Source organism: Pristiophorus japonicus, chromosome 1 (genome assembly GCF_044704955.1).
Source record: "Pristiophorus japonicus isolate sPriJap1 chromosome 1, sPriJap1.hap1, whole genome shotgun sequence".
NCBI classification, from domain to species: Eukaryota; Metazoa; Chordata; class Chondrichthyes; family Pristiophoridae; genus Pristiophorus; species Pristiophorus japonicus.
In genome coordinates, this window is record NC_091977.1 from 324891021 (window position 1) to 324907887 (window position 16867).

Here is a 16867-nt window from a genome sequence, read left to right on the forward strand (position 1 = left end):
TATTGATACAAACAGTTGAAAAGATTTCATTTCAAAAGAGAATAATTTTCCTTTGATGTCAAAGAAATATATAATCTTTTTATATCTACTTGTACTGAAGATAAAAAGTTCTCTTAAAACTCACATCTATTCTTTTCTCATTCTCCCCATCTAGCAACTCGATCTCCACTCGTGTCCGAAGCCGATTGTTTTCATTATTCATTCCTTCCTTTCAGCAAAGATTGCACGACTTGGCTTGCTCGCCTGAGATGGGAACACTTGCACAATGAAGGAACGCTTCTCGGAAAGGGATTATTGTACAGAACTGGTGCACAATCAGCCAGGGGAGGGGAGGGCGGTGGGAGTGTCGCTGTATGGAGGGGGATATTTAATCTTCAATAGAATCAAACAATTTATTTAATAGAACAGAGAAAAACATTTGTAACATTCAGAAATTAATTTTAAAGGCACCTTGCTGCTTTTATAACAAGAAACTTTGCTTTCTTTTCTACGACGGCTGAGAGAAGTCTAATAACTTACAATCATCGTCAGTACAAAAAAAATCATAATATCTTCTCCATCAGATTCAAAAAATAAAAGAAAAATCACAGCAATACTGTTTGTGTAATGTTATGCCCGATTCCTATTTGCCCCACTGAAAACCTCCATTATTTCTGGCAGGAATTTTCCATATAATTTTACAAGGCCTCTCGCAAGGCTGTTGTTAATTAGTTTTTATAAATATGTACAATGAGAGTTCAGTTTAAATCACATTATATCCATGTAAAAAAAACTTTGAAGCTTCCTTTCTTCATTGTTTTAAAGTTGATCAAAAGGGGAACAGGAGTTAATAATGCTACAACTCCACTGCTTCTTCCCAATTGCAAATTTCTAACAGTCTTGTATTGGCTGAATCTTGGCTTGTGGTAATATGTTAGTTTCACACATGACTAATTTATTTAGAACTGTTCAAACCTTTCACTAATAACAGCTCAATATTTATCCCTCAACCAACATTGCAAAAAAAAGGTTTGGTCATTTTCACATTGCTGTTTGTGGGAGCTTGATGTGTGCAAATTGGCGGCCACGTTTCCTACATTACAACACTTCAAAGTATTTCATTGGCTGTAAAGCACTTTGGGCTGTCTGGAGGTTGTGAAATGGGCTATATAAATGCAAGTCCTTTCTTTTAAGAATTTGAAACATTGTCATAAGCCCTTGGTCAGCTGATGCTCCAGTCAGTCGATGCTCCAGTCAGTCATGTTCGTTGAGTTCTACCGAACAAAAGGGCTGGTTAATGAACAAAATTGTTTAACTTAAAAGCTGTGGCGGCCTGCAAAGAATACTTGTGGGGATGGGGACAGGGGGTGGGTCAATTCTAACTGTTCTTGCTGGGTGGGAAACCAGTCGCTCGCCCGTTTTACGCCCCTGCTTGATTTTTCTTCCAATTAAATCCAGCCAATCTGCTGCCACCTGGACAGGAACAGTTAAAAATCAACCGCGCATTTAGCTAGACATCCATTTAACATTGCAGGTTTTTGTACGCTTGTTGTTCCAAAAGCAATCTGATGATCGAGTTTTTTTCCCAGTTGTAAAGGATAGGTTCTGATGGTTTGGCACATTCAGGTGCTATGTTTGTGATAGGAAAAAAAATGGGCAAGTGTGTTTGCGCAGGAGGGAAGGAAATAAGATCACAACTGGGTAAAAGATGGTGGGAGGGTGGAACTTTGCCTCTTTTTTAAATAGCAACTACACCCACTTTACAGCAGTGATGCATAGACTTCTCTTTTCTCACTTGATGTAGTTTTATTTATGAGGCGGCTCTATAGCTCTCCAAACAAATCAGATGGTTTTAGCCAAATCCTGCTGTCATCTATTTACTTAGCAATGCATTATACAAAGCATTAATTTGTCTAATGAGACAATTCCTTATGCTTTAAGAACCCAGCGTTTGGCTACTTTTCCCTCAGGAGTGGAGGAGGATCCTGGGAGTGTGTGAAACCAAGCAGTGGGGTCGTCATTCTGTGTAGTTAGCAGAATTGTAGCTTTTCGAGAGGTCATATCAGTAATGCTACCTTTATTTCTTTTAAGTTTTTATATTTAAAATTGAACAACAGAACTATTGCATGTAGAAAATAGCTAAAAGTTTAAACAAGTGGGGCCCTCATTGTCTTTAGCAGATCAACTAATCATTTAGTGCTATTGTAAGAGTAAGAGGATTTTTTTTTACCCCCCCTCCCCCAAAATGTTACTAGACTAAATTAGAGTCAGATAGCTTCCTAACAATCATAAGTTCTAAATATAGGTCTGAACTTGACAGCACGTGTATTTGATAGCACATGGACTTACAATTGGGAATTAGTCAGATTTATGAATTATCTTGGCTAACATTGTTTAGACTCGGGTTAGTTTCAGTTATCATAGGCAGAATGAACTTTTAATATTTTAACAAAGGTCAGTCGCCTCTTGATAAAAATGTGTAACTTTGTATGGTGCACACAGGCTTGTGTCCTTGCAAAATGACCGTACCAGGTTAAACCTTCTACCATTATGAATACAAAGGAGAAGGGCAGGTGGGTGGGAAAGAAGGAAAACATAGTTGAGGTATGTGCTGAATAGTAGCATCACCATGGTTTGCAGCTCTACTTGGATCTAACTTCCTCCAAAATGTAAGAACTACAGAACTAAAAGTACCAGCTAAACCATAGTTTAGGTGTGTTTACGGGACATGATTGGAAAATGTTTAATAAAAATAATGTATTAAATATAATTGAACATGTTTCAAATAATTATAATTGCCCATTACTGTATACAGTATATTACTGCTTGAAATTCAGACAAGATTAAAGCTGGATGATCTAAAGCACTATGTTATTGAGACATCTTAATGTTCGTTGAAAAATTTATTGCAGTTATACTCTTGCACCATAGTTTAGTAATGCATTTACCTCCTTACATATATATATCTATTCACAGTGATCCTGAGATAGTAAGTTTCCTTAAATATCTCAAGATCACAAGATAAGTAAAGAGCAAGGCCATTCAGCCTGCCTTCTTTCACCCATGCAACAAATGGTAAAAAGCAGCTTTAAGCATTACAGACACAACATTTTAAATTGTAACCCTCATTTGAAACAGTGCAAGATACGTATACAAGAGAAATGAAATGTCACAAAGGAAGGCTGTTCCCTTTCCCTCTGAACTAAATTATATTTAAAAATGGCCAATGAAACAATAATTCAATGCTTAAATGTGCGGTGAACGCTCAGTACATTGGACCACAGAGCTGTATAATTCTGTAACTTAAAATTAACATGGTCTTGATAACAAAAAGGTTTTACTGGATTTTCAAGTATTTAGGGAGCTGGAAACTAAATCTGCAACCAATTTATATACTGCTTGACAAGGACTTGTGATCTTAAGAAATTCAGGATTAGATTCTATTAGATTTCAAGAATTTACAAGTAAATTTATTAAACAAATTAGCTTGGTAGGAACTTTGACCATATGCAATTACTAAGTCAAGCTCTTGAACACAGGGCTCCATCTGTAGCACATCAGAAACTAGTACAGGCGACCACTGAAACAGCACAAATTTATTTTACAACGACTATATAACACTAAACTAATGCACTAGTGCTACATTTAAAAAAAACACACAATAAATATGCCATTTTAATTCTGAACATTCATATAACGGTACCGCGAATTGTTTCCATAACATTCTTTCAACTTTTAACAAAGCTCTTGCAAGCTTAGGTCATGTTTATTAGTTTACAGTTATGCTGTAGGTTCTATGTTTTTTTTAATAAAAAGCTTACAATAAAACACCCACAGCAACTATTTCCAGTTATCTGCACCAATGAAACTGAAGGTATAAATATTAGGCTGCAGTGCTCGTAACACTTATGCCCCAGTGTGTACAGATAGTTGCTAAAGATTAACATTGCTGACAAGGTGACTGAGAAAAGGATATAATGATCATTTCTTTTAAAAGCAATACTTTAAAAAAAATACCAAGGCAAGCACAAACAGGATTTTCGTTTAGCTTTTAATCTGATGATTCAAAGTGATACTGCAAGTTTTACAGTCAATACAACTTGTTCAAGGTTAGTAGCACTTAATGATTTAATAAAACTTAAAAGAATGTGTTTAAGATTGGAGTAGGGAGGTGGTCATCCTTTTGAGGAAAACAACATTCTATTGAATGCCATTGTAACCCAATTAAATTAGCATTCTTCCTGAATCTGTAATTAGCGTTAGATCGAAATTGAAAAAAAAATTGCTTTTGCTAGCATAAGAGGCTACTCTTTCCTGAAATGCTGGTCTGTTACTTATTGGCAACCTCCTGGGGTGAAAGTTTGCAGTGATACATTGATAAAAGGCTATCCAAGAAAGAAATGCTGGTTCTGCAACGATAAAAAGAAACGATTGTCATCTTTGTTCCATTGCAAAGATTGAGAAGAGCAAACAGTGTTCTGATACTTGCTAGACAGCACTGGCAATACAGTAGGAGATGGAATACAAGACAGAGGGCAGGGAAATGAGCATTAATGGAAAACAGGAATATGGCAAACAGGATATATCAGTAGGGAAAAGTGTACATAAAGCACTCAAGAAACAGATGAGATGGTGATGTCAGCTCGCTTTCTGAGCAGGTATCAGTGATTCAGCTCACGTGGTGCTTCTCACATTCACAAATTCTTGGGACTTTACAAAACCTGCCCACAACCCTATACAACTTAGTTAAAGTTACACTGAATTATTTCATTCACTAGAAGTAGCACGCATCATAGTGGGTCTGTATCAGCTTGGGTGAGCCACAATAACAAGACAATCAATCAAATCATGCATCTCGTGGTCATAAGTGCCTCGACAGCGAGGTGAAATTTGTACAACACATTCGGCCCAACTTGTCCATACCGGTATTTGTGCTCCACATATGCCGCCTCCCATCATACTTCATCTCACTCCATCTCCCATTTTGTAGTCCCCAGCACAGTATATGTGGAAACATACTCTCTGCACCTATCCTATCAAACCCCATCAGCATAGCCCTTTCCCCTCATGTACTTATCCAGCTTCCTCTTAAATGCATCTGTGCTATTCGCCTCAACCACTCCTTGTGATAGCGAGTTCTACATTTCCAGCACTCGCTGGGTAAAGAAGTTTCTCCTGAATTCGCTATTGGATCTATTAGTGACCATCTTATATTCATGGCCCCTGGTTTAGTACGCTCTCAGTACAGTACAGTACAGTACATGTGGAAACATACTTTCTACGCCTATCCTATCAACATTTAGGAAGGATAGACAAAGGAAAAGGAGGTGGGGTGGCGTTGCTGGTTAAAGAGGAAATTAATGCAATAGTAAGGAAGGACATTAGCTTGGATAATGTGGAATCTGTATGGGTGGAGCTACGGAATACAAAAGGGCAGAAAACGCTAGTGGCAGTTGTGTACAGACGACCAAACAGTAGTAATGAGGATGGAGGCAGCATCAAACAAGAAATTAGGGATGTGTGCAATAAAGGTACAGCAGTTATCATGGGAGATTTTAATCTACATATTGACTGGGCTAACCAAACTGGTTGCAATGCGGTGGAGGAGGATTTCTTGGAGTGTATTAGGGATGGTTTTTTAGATCAATATGTCAAGGAACCATAGAGTCCATCCTAGACTGGGTGATGTGTAATGTGAAAGGACTAATTAACAATCTTGTTATACGAGGCCCCTTGGGGAAGAGTGTGACCGTAATATGGTAGAATTCTTTATTAAGATGGAGAGTGACGCAGTTAATTCAGAGATTAGGATCCTGAACTTGGGGAAAGGTAACTTCGATGGTATGAGACCTTAATTTGCTGGAATAGACTGGCGAGTGATACTTAAAGGGTTGACGGTGGATAGGCAATGGCAAACATTTAAAGATCACATGGATGAACGTCAACAATTGTGCATCCGTCTGGAGTAAAAATAAAATGGGGAACGTGGCTCAACCGTGGCTAACAAGGGAAATTAAAAATAGCGTTAAATCCAAGGAAGAGGCTTATAAATTGGCCAGCAAAAGCAGCAAACCTGAGGACTGGGAGAATTTTGGAATACAGCAGAGGAGGACAAAGGATTTAATTAGGAGGGAGAAAATAGAGTATGAGATGAAGCTTGCTGGAAACATAAAAACTGATTGCAAAAGCTTCTATAGATATGTGAAGAGAAAAAGATTAGTGAAAACAAACGTAGGTCCCTTGCAGTCAGATTCAGGTGAATTTATAATGGGGAACAAAGAAATGGCAGACCAGTTAAACAAATACTTTGGTTCTGTTTTCACAAAGGAAGACACAAGTAACCTTCCGGAAATACTAGGGGACCGAGGTTCTAGTGAGAAGGATGAATTGAAGGATATCCTTATAAAGCGAAATTGTATTCGGGAAATTGATGTGATTGAAGGCTGATAAATCCCCAGGGCCCTGATAGTTTGCATCCCAGAGTACTTAAGGAAGTGGCCATAGAAATAGTGGATGCATTGGTGAGCATTTTCCAACAGTCTATCGACTCTGGATCAGTTCCTATGGACTGGAGGGTAGCTAATGTAACACCACTGTTTAAAAATGGAGGGAGAGAGAAAATGGGTAATTATAGAACAGTTAGCCTGACATCAGTAGTGGGAAAAATGTTGCAATCAATTATTAAAGATGAAATAGCAGCGCATTTGGAAAGCAGTAACACGATCAGTCCAAGTCAGCATAGATTTATGAAAGGGAAATCATGCTTGACAAATCTTCTGGAATTTTTTGAGGATGTAACTAGTAGAGTGGACAAGGGAGAACCAGTGGATGTGTATTTGGACTTTCAAAAGGCTTTTGACAAGGTTCCACACAAGAGATTGGTGTGCAAAATCAAAACACATGGTATTGGGGGTAATGTACTGACGTGGATAGAGAACTGGTTGGCAGACAGGAAGCAGAGAGTCGGGATAAACGGGCCCTTTTCAGTGACTAGTGGAGTACTGCAGGGCTCAGTGCTGGGACCCCAGCTCTTTACAATATAAATTAATGATCTAGATGAAGGAATTGAGTGTAATATCTCCAAGTTTGCAGATGACACTAAACTGGGTGGCGGTGTGAGCTATGAGGAGGACGATAAAAGGCTGCAGGGTGACTTGGACAGGCTAGGTGAGTGGGCACATGCAGTATAATGTAGATAAATGTGAGGTTATCCACTTTGGGGGCAGAAACACGAAGGCAGATTATCTGAATGGTGGCAGATTAGGAAAGGGGGAGGTGCAACGAGACCTGGGTATCATGGTACATCAGTCATTGAAAGTTGGCATGCAGGTACAATAGGCGGTGAAGAAAGCAAATGGTATGTTGGCCTTCATAACTAGGGGATGAGTATAGGAGCAGGGAGATCTTACTGCAGTTGTACAGGGCCTTGGTGAGGCCTCACCTGGAATATTGTGTTCAGTTTTGGTTTCCTAATCTGAGGAAGGACCTTCTTGCTATTGAGGGAGTGCAGCAAAGGTTCACCAGATTGATTCCCGGGATGGCAGGACTGACATACGAGGAGAGACTGGATTGACTGGGCCTGTAGTCACTGGAGTTTAGAAGGATAAGAGGGGATCTCATAGAAACACATAAAATTCTGACTGGACTGGACAGGTTAGATGCAGGAACAATGTTCCCGATGTTGGGGAAGTCCAGGACCAGGGGACATAGGATAAGGGGTAAGCCATTTAGGACTGAGATGAGGAGAAACTTCTTCACTCAGAGAGTTGTTAACCTGTGGAATTCCCTATCGCAGAGTTGTTGATGCCAGTTCATTGGATATATTCAAGAGGGAGTTAGATATGGCCCTTACGGCTAAAGGGATCAAGGGGTATGGAGAGAAAGCAGGAAAGGGGTACTGAGGGAATGATCAGCCATGATCTTATTGAAAGAAGGTGCAGGCTCAAAAAGGGCCGAATGGCCTACTCCTGCACCTACTTTATTCTTGCTCCTGTTTTTATTTTAAAATGGAACATTTTATCAGTACATTTTTGGATAGAATGCCCTCGTCTGAGGTTAAGAAAAAGCACACAGCCTGGGTTTTAGGTTCTGGGTTGGGGTTAAAGGAAAGGCTGATGCCGTTGCAGTGAACAGCGGGTTTAAAGATCATTGGGGAAACCCATCAGCATTAAATCAGGTATGGAAAGTAATTTAAAAAGCTAATGGAATGTTGGTCTTTATTTCAAGAGGGCTGGAATTCAAAGGGATGGAAGTTATATTACAACTGTAGCGAGCTGTAGATGGAGTTAAGCTACAAATCAGCCAGGATCTAAACTGAATGGCAGAACAGGCTCGAGGGGCTGAATGGCCTACTGCTGTTCCTAAATCTACAGAATTATTTTCACAAAAAAGCCAACAATAACAGAATATGACCCCAAAACACTAATAAAAATCATGAAATCTAATGTAACAGAAAAGAAGTTAACTTACTCAGTTGCTTTGAAGTAATGGCCTTTGTCATTGGCCTTTATTCAGGGCTGTTTTCAGCTGTACAATATTTCCAGTTGTCAGCTTTTATGAGGCCCGTAACAACTTTTTTGGAAGCTCTTCAGCTTCTGAGCTTTGCTAAGTTGACATATCTCAAACTGTGGAATTAAAAACCTGAATTAAAGTTGGCGAGTAGCAGAGGCAGACAAAAAAAAAAAATTCTGTTCAATGAAAAAAAAATCTTAAAATAAATTCACCCTGTGTCCTTACTTTAATTCTGATCTGAAAATATAAACACATTTTTAGTTTGTGGGGAAGATTTCTTTTCATGCAGTTTAATTGAAGCTACAACCAAGAGAGTGAGATTGGGAGCACCAGTATATTAAGTGTCCTTCTTTCTCGAGACCTGTGTTTGAGCCCAACCTACAATGATGGGATGAAAGTCTTCTGTCGGCACAATCTAAGGATTCTAAATGAAGGCAGACTCAGCAGTCTCAACTGAGATCATCAAGGAGCATGCCTACTAATCTTGCACCAAACCAGCAGTCTCACTTAACACAACCCATAGTGATGTCCAGTGCAGGAAATACAAAATATTGACAGTGGTGCAATTAGGACTCATGAGCTGGTGGATTAAGGCACATTGTTGGGGCAGAGTAAAGTAGGGGATAATAATGACTTGAGTAGTTAATTCCAATTGTGTTATTTAAAAAAAAACCCACTAAGCTTTAACCTTGCTGGGAATGCTCCCATTAAAAAACAGAATAGCGAGAACACAAAAAACAAATCTGAAGACACAAATATGTGATTGCAAACCTTTGTTGCTCCCAAGGCTTGATTTTTCCAACAATTTCTTCAACTATTTTAGTTGTGCACTTTAAACAAACGTCCCCTGCAAAGGGGGGGGGGGTCACACTCAAATAATTTTTTTTCCAGTGCCCTTTTTTGGGGGAGCGGGGGGTTTAAAGGCACTAAAAACAGAAATTATACAAGTGCCACCTGGCTCAACAATTTCTTAATGGGCCTGCACCATACACCATCTGTAACTCAAGAACTTCAACAATGGCATCATATTCCTCGTTGGGGCTATTTACTCCCAATACACAGGTCATGCAGTCGATATCAATTCTGGGATAAACTTGCCAGATTCACAAAACCAGCAGTAGTTTTCGGATTTTCTAAATCTAGGAAAATCAAGTTTACTTGAAAGGTCGCCACTGGCTACTCAAAATCCATACATTAGCACTTAAAAAAAAAATTCATTCATGGGATGCCAGCATCGCTGGCAAGGCCAGAATTTATTAGCGATCCCCAATAGCCCTCGAAGTGGTGGTAGTGAGCCACCTTCTTGAACCGCTGCAGTCCATGTGGTGAAGGTACTCCCAAAGTGCTGTTAGGGAGGGAATTCCAGGAATTTGACCCAGTGACAATGAAGGAATGGCAATATATTTCCAAGTCAGGATGGTGTGTAACTTGTAGGGGAACTTGCAGGTGATGGTGCTCCCATGCGCCTGCTGCCCTTGTCCTTCGCGATGGTAGAGGTTATGGGTTTCAGAGTTGCTGTCGAAGAAGCCCTGGTGAGTTGCTGCAGTCCATATTGTAGATGGTACACACTACAGCCACAGTATGTCGTTGATGGAGGGAGTGAACGTTTAAGGTGGTGGATGGGGTACCAATCAAGCAGGCTACTTTGTCCTGGCTGGTGTTCAGCTTCTTGAGTGTTGTTGGAGCTGCACCCATCCAGGCAAGTGGAGGGTATTCTCCTGACTTGTGCCTTGTGGATGGTGAAAAGGCTTTAGGGAATCAGGAGGTGAGACACTCGCCGCAGAATACCCAGCGCTTTGGACCTGCTCTTGTTGCCATAGTACGTATGTGGCTGGTCCAGTTAGGTTTCTGGTCATGGTAATGCTGTTGAATGTCAAGGGTCGGCGGTTAGACTCTTGCTTGTTGGATAGTCATTGCCTGGCACTTGTGTGGTGCAAATGTTACTTGCCACTTATTAGCCCAAGCCTGAATGTCGTCCAGTCTTACTGCATGTGGGAATGGACTGCTTCATTATCTGAAGAGTTGCAAATGGCACTAAACACTGCAGTCATCAGCGAACATCCCCACTTCTGACCTTATGATAGAGGGAAGGTCATTGATGAAGCAGCTGAAGATGGTTGGACCTAGGACACTCCCTTGAGGAACTCCTGTAGCAATGTCCTGGGGCTGTGATGATTGACCTCCAACAACCACTTACTTTTATGCCAAGTATGACTCCAGCCAGTGGTGAGTTCTCCCCCCTCCCCATTGCCTTCAATTTTACTAGGACTCCTTGATGCCACACTTGGTCAAATGCTGCCTTGATGTCGAAAAGTCATTCACTTCACCCACTTAGCATCCCACGAAGGCCAATATAAAAGCAGCTTAAGTGTAAACTGGTGTGTTATTACAAGGTTAAGGTGGAATGAAGTTTAGCATATTCTCTATAATCAAAATCCAAATTTTGAATTAAATTTAGGATTATAAAGGAGGTTAATACCAAAGATTGCAGGATGTAGCTAAGAGTACTGAAAATAGAGATTTATAATTAACTTATGGATCATTTATGAGACAGTTTCTTTGTAGCACATTGACTATGCATTAAAATATGAAAGATCCCAAGAATCGAATTAAAAATGTCTTTTTTTCCTGAAGTTAATACGCCACTAAATTACACATTACTAATTTCTCAACAGTGCTACAAGTCTGAGCTTCCACTTGCCACTAACAATGTTGAAATATTTGCTATTTTTACTGATGCAATGAATTAACACGCTAAAATGTACTTATTTATAAAAGTTTGAGTATATAATCCACAGGTGATACTTTAATGTGCCTTCAGCTTTCATTCACATATTGTATGATAAAAGATGAAAGGACTACAGTAAATTTTGATTATAAATATTACATTATTTAACAAGGTATTAATATTCTTTTTCACAAATACTCACCATAAGCTATCACCAGCAGAAATGTGTCTCAAACTGAATAAAAACCCACAAATTAAACTTTATAATTCTAATAGATAGGGTGCAAGCTCACAGCTACAATTTAATTGGTGGGGTTCAGCAAACAATTAAAACATCATGATTTTTCTGAAGATACAGCCATGCAAACTCATTCTCGTATATCCATTGTTCTCAGTGAAACAATCAAAAGGCAGATGAGGTACTAAATGCAATTTGGATATTGTGCACTTCAGTGGATTATAGTGCAGCAGAAAACCTGTCCTGTCCTGTCCATTTTCTTTTACATTTTTACTTCATTAATAAAATCACAAATGTGACTTTTCCCCTTGGGTTTAAGAATATGCTCTTTCTTTGATTGTATATAAATGAATACTGAATAAAAGATGATCATAAACTTTATTTCTGTTGTGTTCATTTGCAGTATTACAGGAGTGTAACCCACAAAGGAAACTAACTTATGTACAAGTTCACGAAGTAATTACATTTTAAACTTAGTTTGCAGGAAACGTACACAACTTTACAGCACATCCAATTAAACAAAAAACATCACTTGTCAAATATCAGATGGTCTTTTCAACTAGTTATTAATAGTTCACGATTCATTACCCTCCAGATCAAAAGCTGAGCAAATCAATGAGCTGGAAAAATTAGAGGGACACCAGAACCTTTTTAAAAAAAAAATTAGTTGGGGTCCACACAATTTGGCACATCAAGTCACCTGCAGGATAACTGCCAGGAGTAATCTGCACAATTAGACTAAGCTCGAAGACTCCGATCAGACTGATTATATTTTGGCAGATTTGGACTAAGTTCCATGATGGATCATGAAAAAATCGTATGGCAGACTGTTTCTAAAGATTTATTTACTGTCCATTTTCTTTACATTATTACTGCATAAAAATAAAAAATCACAAATATGACTGTACCCCAGGTTTGAGAAGGGGGGGGGGGGGGGAGAAAAAGAGGGGGAGGTGGAATTTAATGGACAATACAGCAATTTTGTAAATATAAATTTCTACATTAAGCTGCAGCCTTTACTTTGCTATGCTATATGGGAAGGTTTTCCATCCCTCCCAGCTATAATAAGGAGCACTGGATTAGTCTCTTCATTGATTCTTTTGCTGTGATAATATCTTCAGGACATTTTACAAAGGGAGGGTCACATTATCAGTTTAAAAAAAAATCAAAAGAATGGATCCACTGTATGACATACCATACCACTGGTATAAGTTGTATACTTTCATCCTTTAATATGCAGGATGAATCCTATCTCTAAAAGGTGAGAGGTCAGCCTATATTTTAATTTAATTTGGTATTTGACAATTGGGTGCTTGCTGTTGTGAAACAAATGGATTTCATTGTTTTTGAAATCGTTTAACAACCAGTTTCAGTGCAGTTTTATACAATCAACATTAACCAATCAGATGTTTATGCAGCTGCCAATCACGCACACGCACAGCTACAGAAACTGGAAGGCAACGTTCCTGTTGGGAGGTCTGCGGAGGCCGCTCACCGGCTTTTCAATGGAAGAAACCGTGCACGCGCGAAAATTTGAATGGGCTGCGCAGCCAGATAAAGGCACTGCGCACCAAAAAGGAGCAATATTGCTGAAAGGATGGATTTAGTTTTGTTTGCTACAGAACAGATCTCTAAAATGGATCTAGAAAAAGGCTACATACTCTAACTTTTAAATGCCAAACTCTGTAAAAACTTAAGATTCAAAGCTGGATTATAAAGGTCTTGAGAACAAAAAAAGCACATAGCTTCAATACAAAAATAAATGTTTTATTCTCCATTACATTGGCATCTAAATAAGTATCTTTAGTTTTCAGAATAAACTTAGAACAACATTGTTAAGGAGGTGGTATGCAACACAATTCTGCATATTTTTTTTTAAATACTTGTTTACTTCATGCTGCTTCCAAGTGCAGAACTGTCCAGAGAAATCCCATCAGATTTGGAGTCTTCAGTGGGGTTTCCAGTTCCTGAACGAACCCTAGATTTCACTTCTTATCGGCTTTTTCCAACACCCAGTCAATCACCTGAACAAGAAACAGTAGACACACTTATTGCAATTAATTTGTTGATTTTGCTTGCCACTGTACAGCCCATCAGTGCAGTCCACTGCTTTACGCAAGGTAACAAACTGTATATAGCACTTTCAGCATAGAAAATATCCCTATGTGCTTTACGAAGAATTTAAGGGATAAATGAAGGGACGCTGAGCCAGTGTGAGGGAGTTGGGAAAAGGGACTGAAAGTTGGTTGAAAAGATGGTTTTTGAGACGGTTTTTAAAGTTAAAGTTAAAGCTAGAGATACAAGTGGAAAGATTGATGGGGTTTAGGGAGGGAGTGGGCAGCTATAGGCTCTCCCACCAATGGTGGAGAAATAGGGGGAAGGAATGCACCAAAGGCTAGAATTGAAGGACCAAAGGGTAGAGAGTTGCAAAGATTGGGGATGGGGGGGTGCAGAGTTAGGGTGGGGATTTGAGAGATTGAGTAGATCAAGGCCATGAAACCATTTGGGGGAGAACAAAAAGCCAATGTAGACCAGCAAGGCAAAAGCAATGAACAGGTAGAACTTATTGCTGGACAGGATCTAGGCAATTGGAGCTTGTGAAGGGTGGAAGAAAAAAGCCCCAAATACGGTTGGTGAATATCTGGCAGAGAAGTGGATAGGGTTTCAGTGGCAGTGTGGGCAAGGTAGGGGCAGAGGTGGATGATATTGCAGAGTTACTAAGCAGTCTTCATGGCACAGACGATGTGCAGATTGGAGGTCAGTTCCTGGTTGAACAGGATATGAAGGATTTGCACTGTTTGGTTCAGAGCAGGTGGTGGGGGAGTGGGGGTGGTGTAAGTAGCAAAGGGACAGATGGCTTATAATAGCTCCAGCCTTCCCAATTTTCAGTTAGAGGAAATCTTAACTCATCCATAATTGGATGTCAGACAGGCAGTCTGACAGAATAAAAATGGTCATCATAGGGTTGAGGAAAGTGGTGGAGAGGTAGAACTAGGCATCATCAGCATTCATACAATAACTCACACCATGGCAATGATATCAGAAAAGGGAAGCATATAGATGTGCATGAGGAGGCAGCCAAGGATTCTTAGGAGCTCCAGAGGCAAAAAAGTTTTTGGGGAAAGGGCAAGAGAAGTCGTCATAAATAAACAACCGTCTATGTATTCCATGTTGAACTAAGAATTAAAATAAATAAAAAAGCCTTTGAACAGTAATTAAAACCCGACATTCTAAAAGGGCTTCGAATTATATGCCTTATATTGCATGTTATTTGGCTCTTATTATAGGAGCTCACTTTTTCTCACTGCCCGATATTGGGACACAGCTGCCTTCTGTTAATGCCAGCTAACCTTTTAATAGGCAATGCTTGCATAATTTTCAGGAGTGATTTGAGCAACGGCTGTGTTAATTCAGATTAAATTATGAACTTGAAAAATCTTGCCATACCATTGCTCCACAAAGCCGTAAAATCCTAAAATCAGCTTTTATGTTGTATTGAATTAATGCCTTCAGAAGTAATTAGAATCTTATTAATTAGAACAGTGGCAATCCGCAGAGGTTATTTTGGGATGTCCCAGTGGATCTAGACAAGTTGATTTAGAGTGACCCAATAGTTAATGGTGTCATGAAGGGTGAGCAAGCTTAAAAGCCAATATAATTGCTACCATGAGGTTGACAGGGAGAGTCATAGGGCCCAAGTTTCCACAAGAAAAAAAACGGGCACCCCTCCGAGCTGGGCGCCCGTTTTTCGCGCCTAAAAAAATCCTCGGTATTCCTGTAGGTCCTCTGGCCTTCGGTGCAGCCAGCACGAGCTGTGGGGGGGCGGAGCCAGGTCACTGCGCTGAAAACAGTGCCGGGACCTCTGCACATGCGCGCTACAGTGGGCACGCAAGTGCAGTAGCTCCAGGCGCCGGACTGTGTGGGAGGCCCCCGAAGCACGCAGCCCCTAGCCCTGGCTGAATGGCCTCACTGGGGCTGCGTGAATATGGCTCCTCCCACGGCCAGCTCCTGCTCCCGACCAGACCCGACACTCGCTTCCCCCCTGCCTCCGGACCAGACCCGACACTCGCTTCCCCCCTGCCTCCGGACCAGACCCGACACCCGCTCCCCCCCCCCCCCCCCCCCCCCCCCCGCCGCCGACCAGACCCGACACCCGCTTCCCCCCTGCCTCCGGACCAGATCCGGCACCCGCTCCCCCCCTGCCTCCGGACCAGACCCGACACCCGCTCCCCCCCCCCCCGCCGCCGACCAGACCCGAGACCCGCTCTCCCCCCCCCCCCCCCCCCCCCCCCCCCCCCACCACCAACTGACCCGACCCACGCTCCTGTTCCCGCTCCCCGACTGGATCCGATCTCTTCTCTCTTCTCTCTTCGGCACGAACGGCTTTCTTCCCCGCCCGCCCCCCCTCCTCCTCCTCCTCCTCCCGCTCAGCGACACGAACGGCTGCAGAATTCTCCCTGGCTGAAGCACTTTCACACAGGTTTATTTAATCTTTTCTTGGCTTATAAATGTTTATTCAGGTTGGATTTATTTGTATAATATTTGTAGAAGTATTAATAAGGATTTATTGTAGAATTTAAATGAGTTCCCTTCCCCCCCCCCACCTCGTTCTGGACACCTAATTTGTAACCTGCACCTGATTTTTTAATGTGTAGAACAGGTTTTTTCAGTTCTACAAAAATCTTCACTGGCTCCATTCTACTTTAGTTTGGAGTACGTTTTCACTGTGGAAACTTTCAAATCAGGCGTCAGTGGCCGGACACGCCCCTTTTTGAAGAAAAAATTCTGTTCCAAAGTAGAACTGTTCTACCTGACTAGAACTGCAGAAAAAAAAGTGGAGAATTGCGATTTCTAAGATAGTCCGTTCTCCACCAGTTGCTCCTAAAAATCAGGCGCAAATCATGTGGAAACTTGGGCCCATAGAATCATACAGCACAGAAGGAGGCCATTCGGTCCATCATGCCTGTGCCGGCTCTTTGGTAGAGCTATCCAATTAAACCCATTGCCCTCTTTCACCGTAGTCCTGCAAATGTTTTCCCTTCAAGAATTTATCCTATTCTCTTCTGAAAGTTGTTATTAAATCTACTTCCACCATCATTTCAGGTAATGCATTCCAGATCACAATTCGCTGTGTAAATATAAAGTTTCCTCATATCTACCTACCCCATTGATGTGCTGATGACTCTGGTGCATTTTCTAGTCAAATCTCCATCATAAATGTTCAAATTAATCTGGGACAGGGGCCTGCCACACGAGAGGAGTGGAAAAATCACTGCTGCTCCAGAACATTGGCAGTCGAGTAGCTTAAAGAAGGAAGTGTCCAGCATCTGAGCTCCAGCGCCAGTAAGGGAGTGTGAAATAGTTTGCCCCATGATTGATTGTAGCCTGATTTAATGTTCAAACGATGTTTG

The 16867-nt window shown here is 40.9% G+C and overlaps 2 protein-coding genes across 3 annotated transcripts in view; one reads left to right on the plus strand and one right to left on the minus strand.

The window, feature by feature from the left end:
* Positions 1-11811, plus strand: part of sntb1 (syntrophin, basic 1) — a 198613-nt gene extending 186802 nt beyond the window's left edge. Inside the window, exon 8 of the mRNA XM_070888787.1 lies at positions 155-11811. Coding sequence (XP_070744888.1) covers positions 155-247 — 93 coding nt within the window. The 3' untranslated portion in view covers positions 248-11811. The remainder of the gene's footprint in view (positions 1-154) is intronic.
* Positions 11758-16867, minus strand: part of mtbp (MDM2 binding protein) — a 98244-nt gene continuing 93134 nt past the window's right edge. For both annotated transcript variants that reach the window (XM_070888777.1, XM_070888769.1), the window contains exon 22: positions 11758-13480. In XM_070888777.1, the coding sequence (XP_070744878.1) occupies positions 13442-13480 (39 nt within the window). In that variant the 3' untranslated portion in view covers positions 11758-13441. The remainder of the gene's footprint in view (positions 13481-16867) is intronic.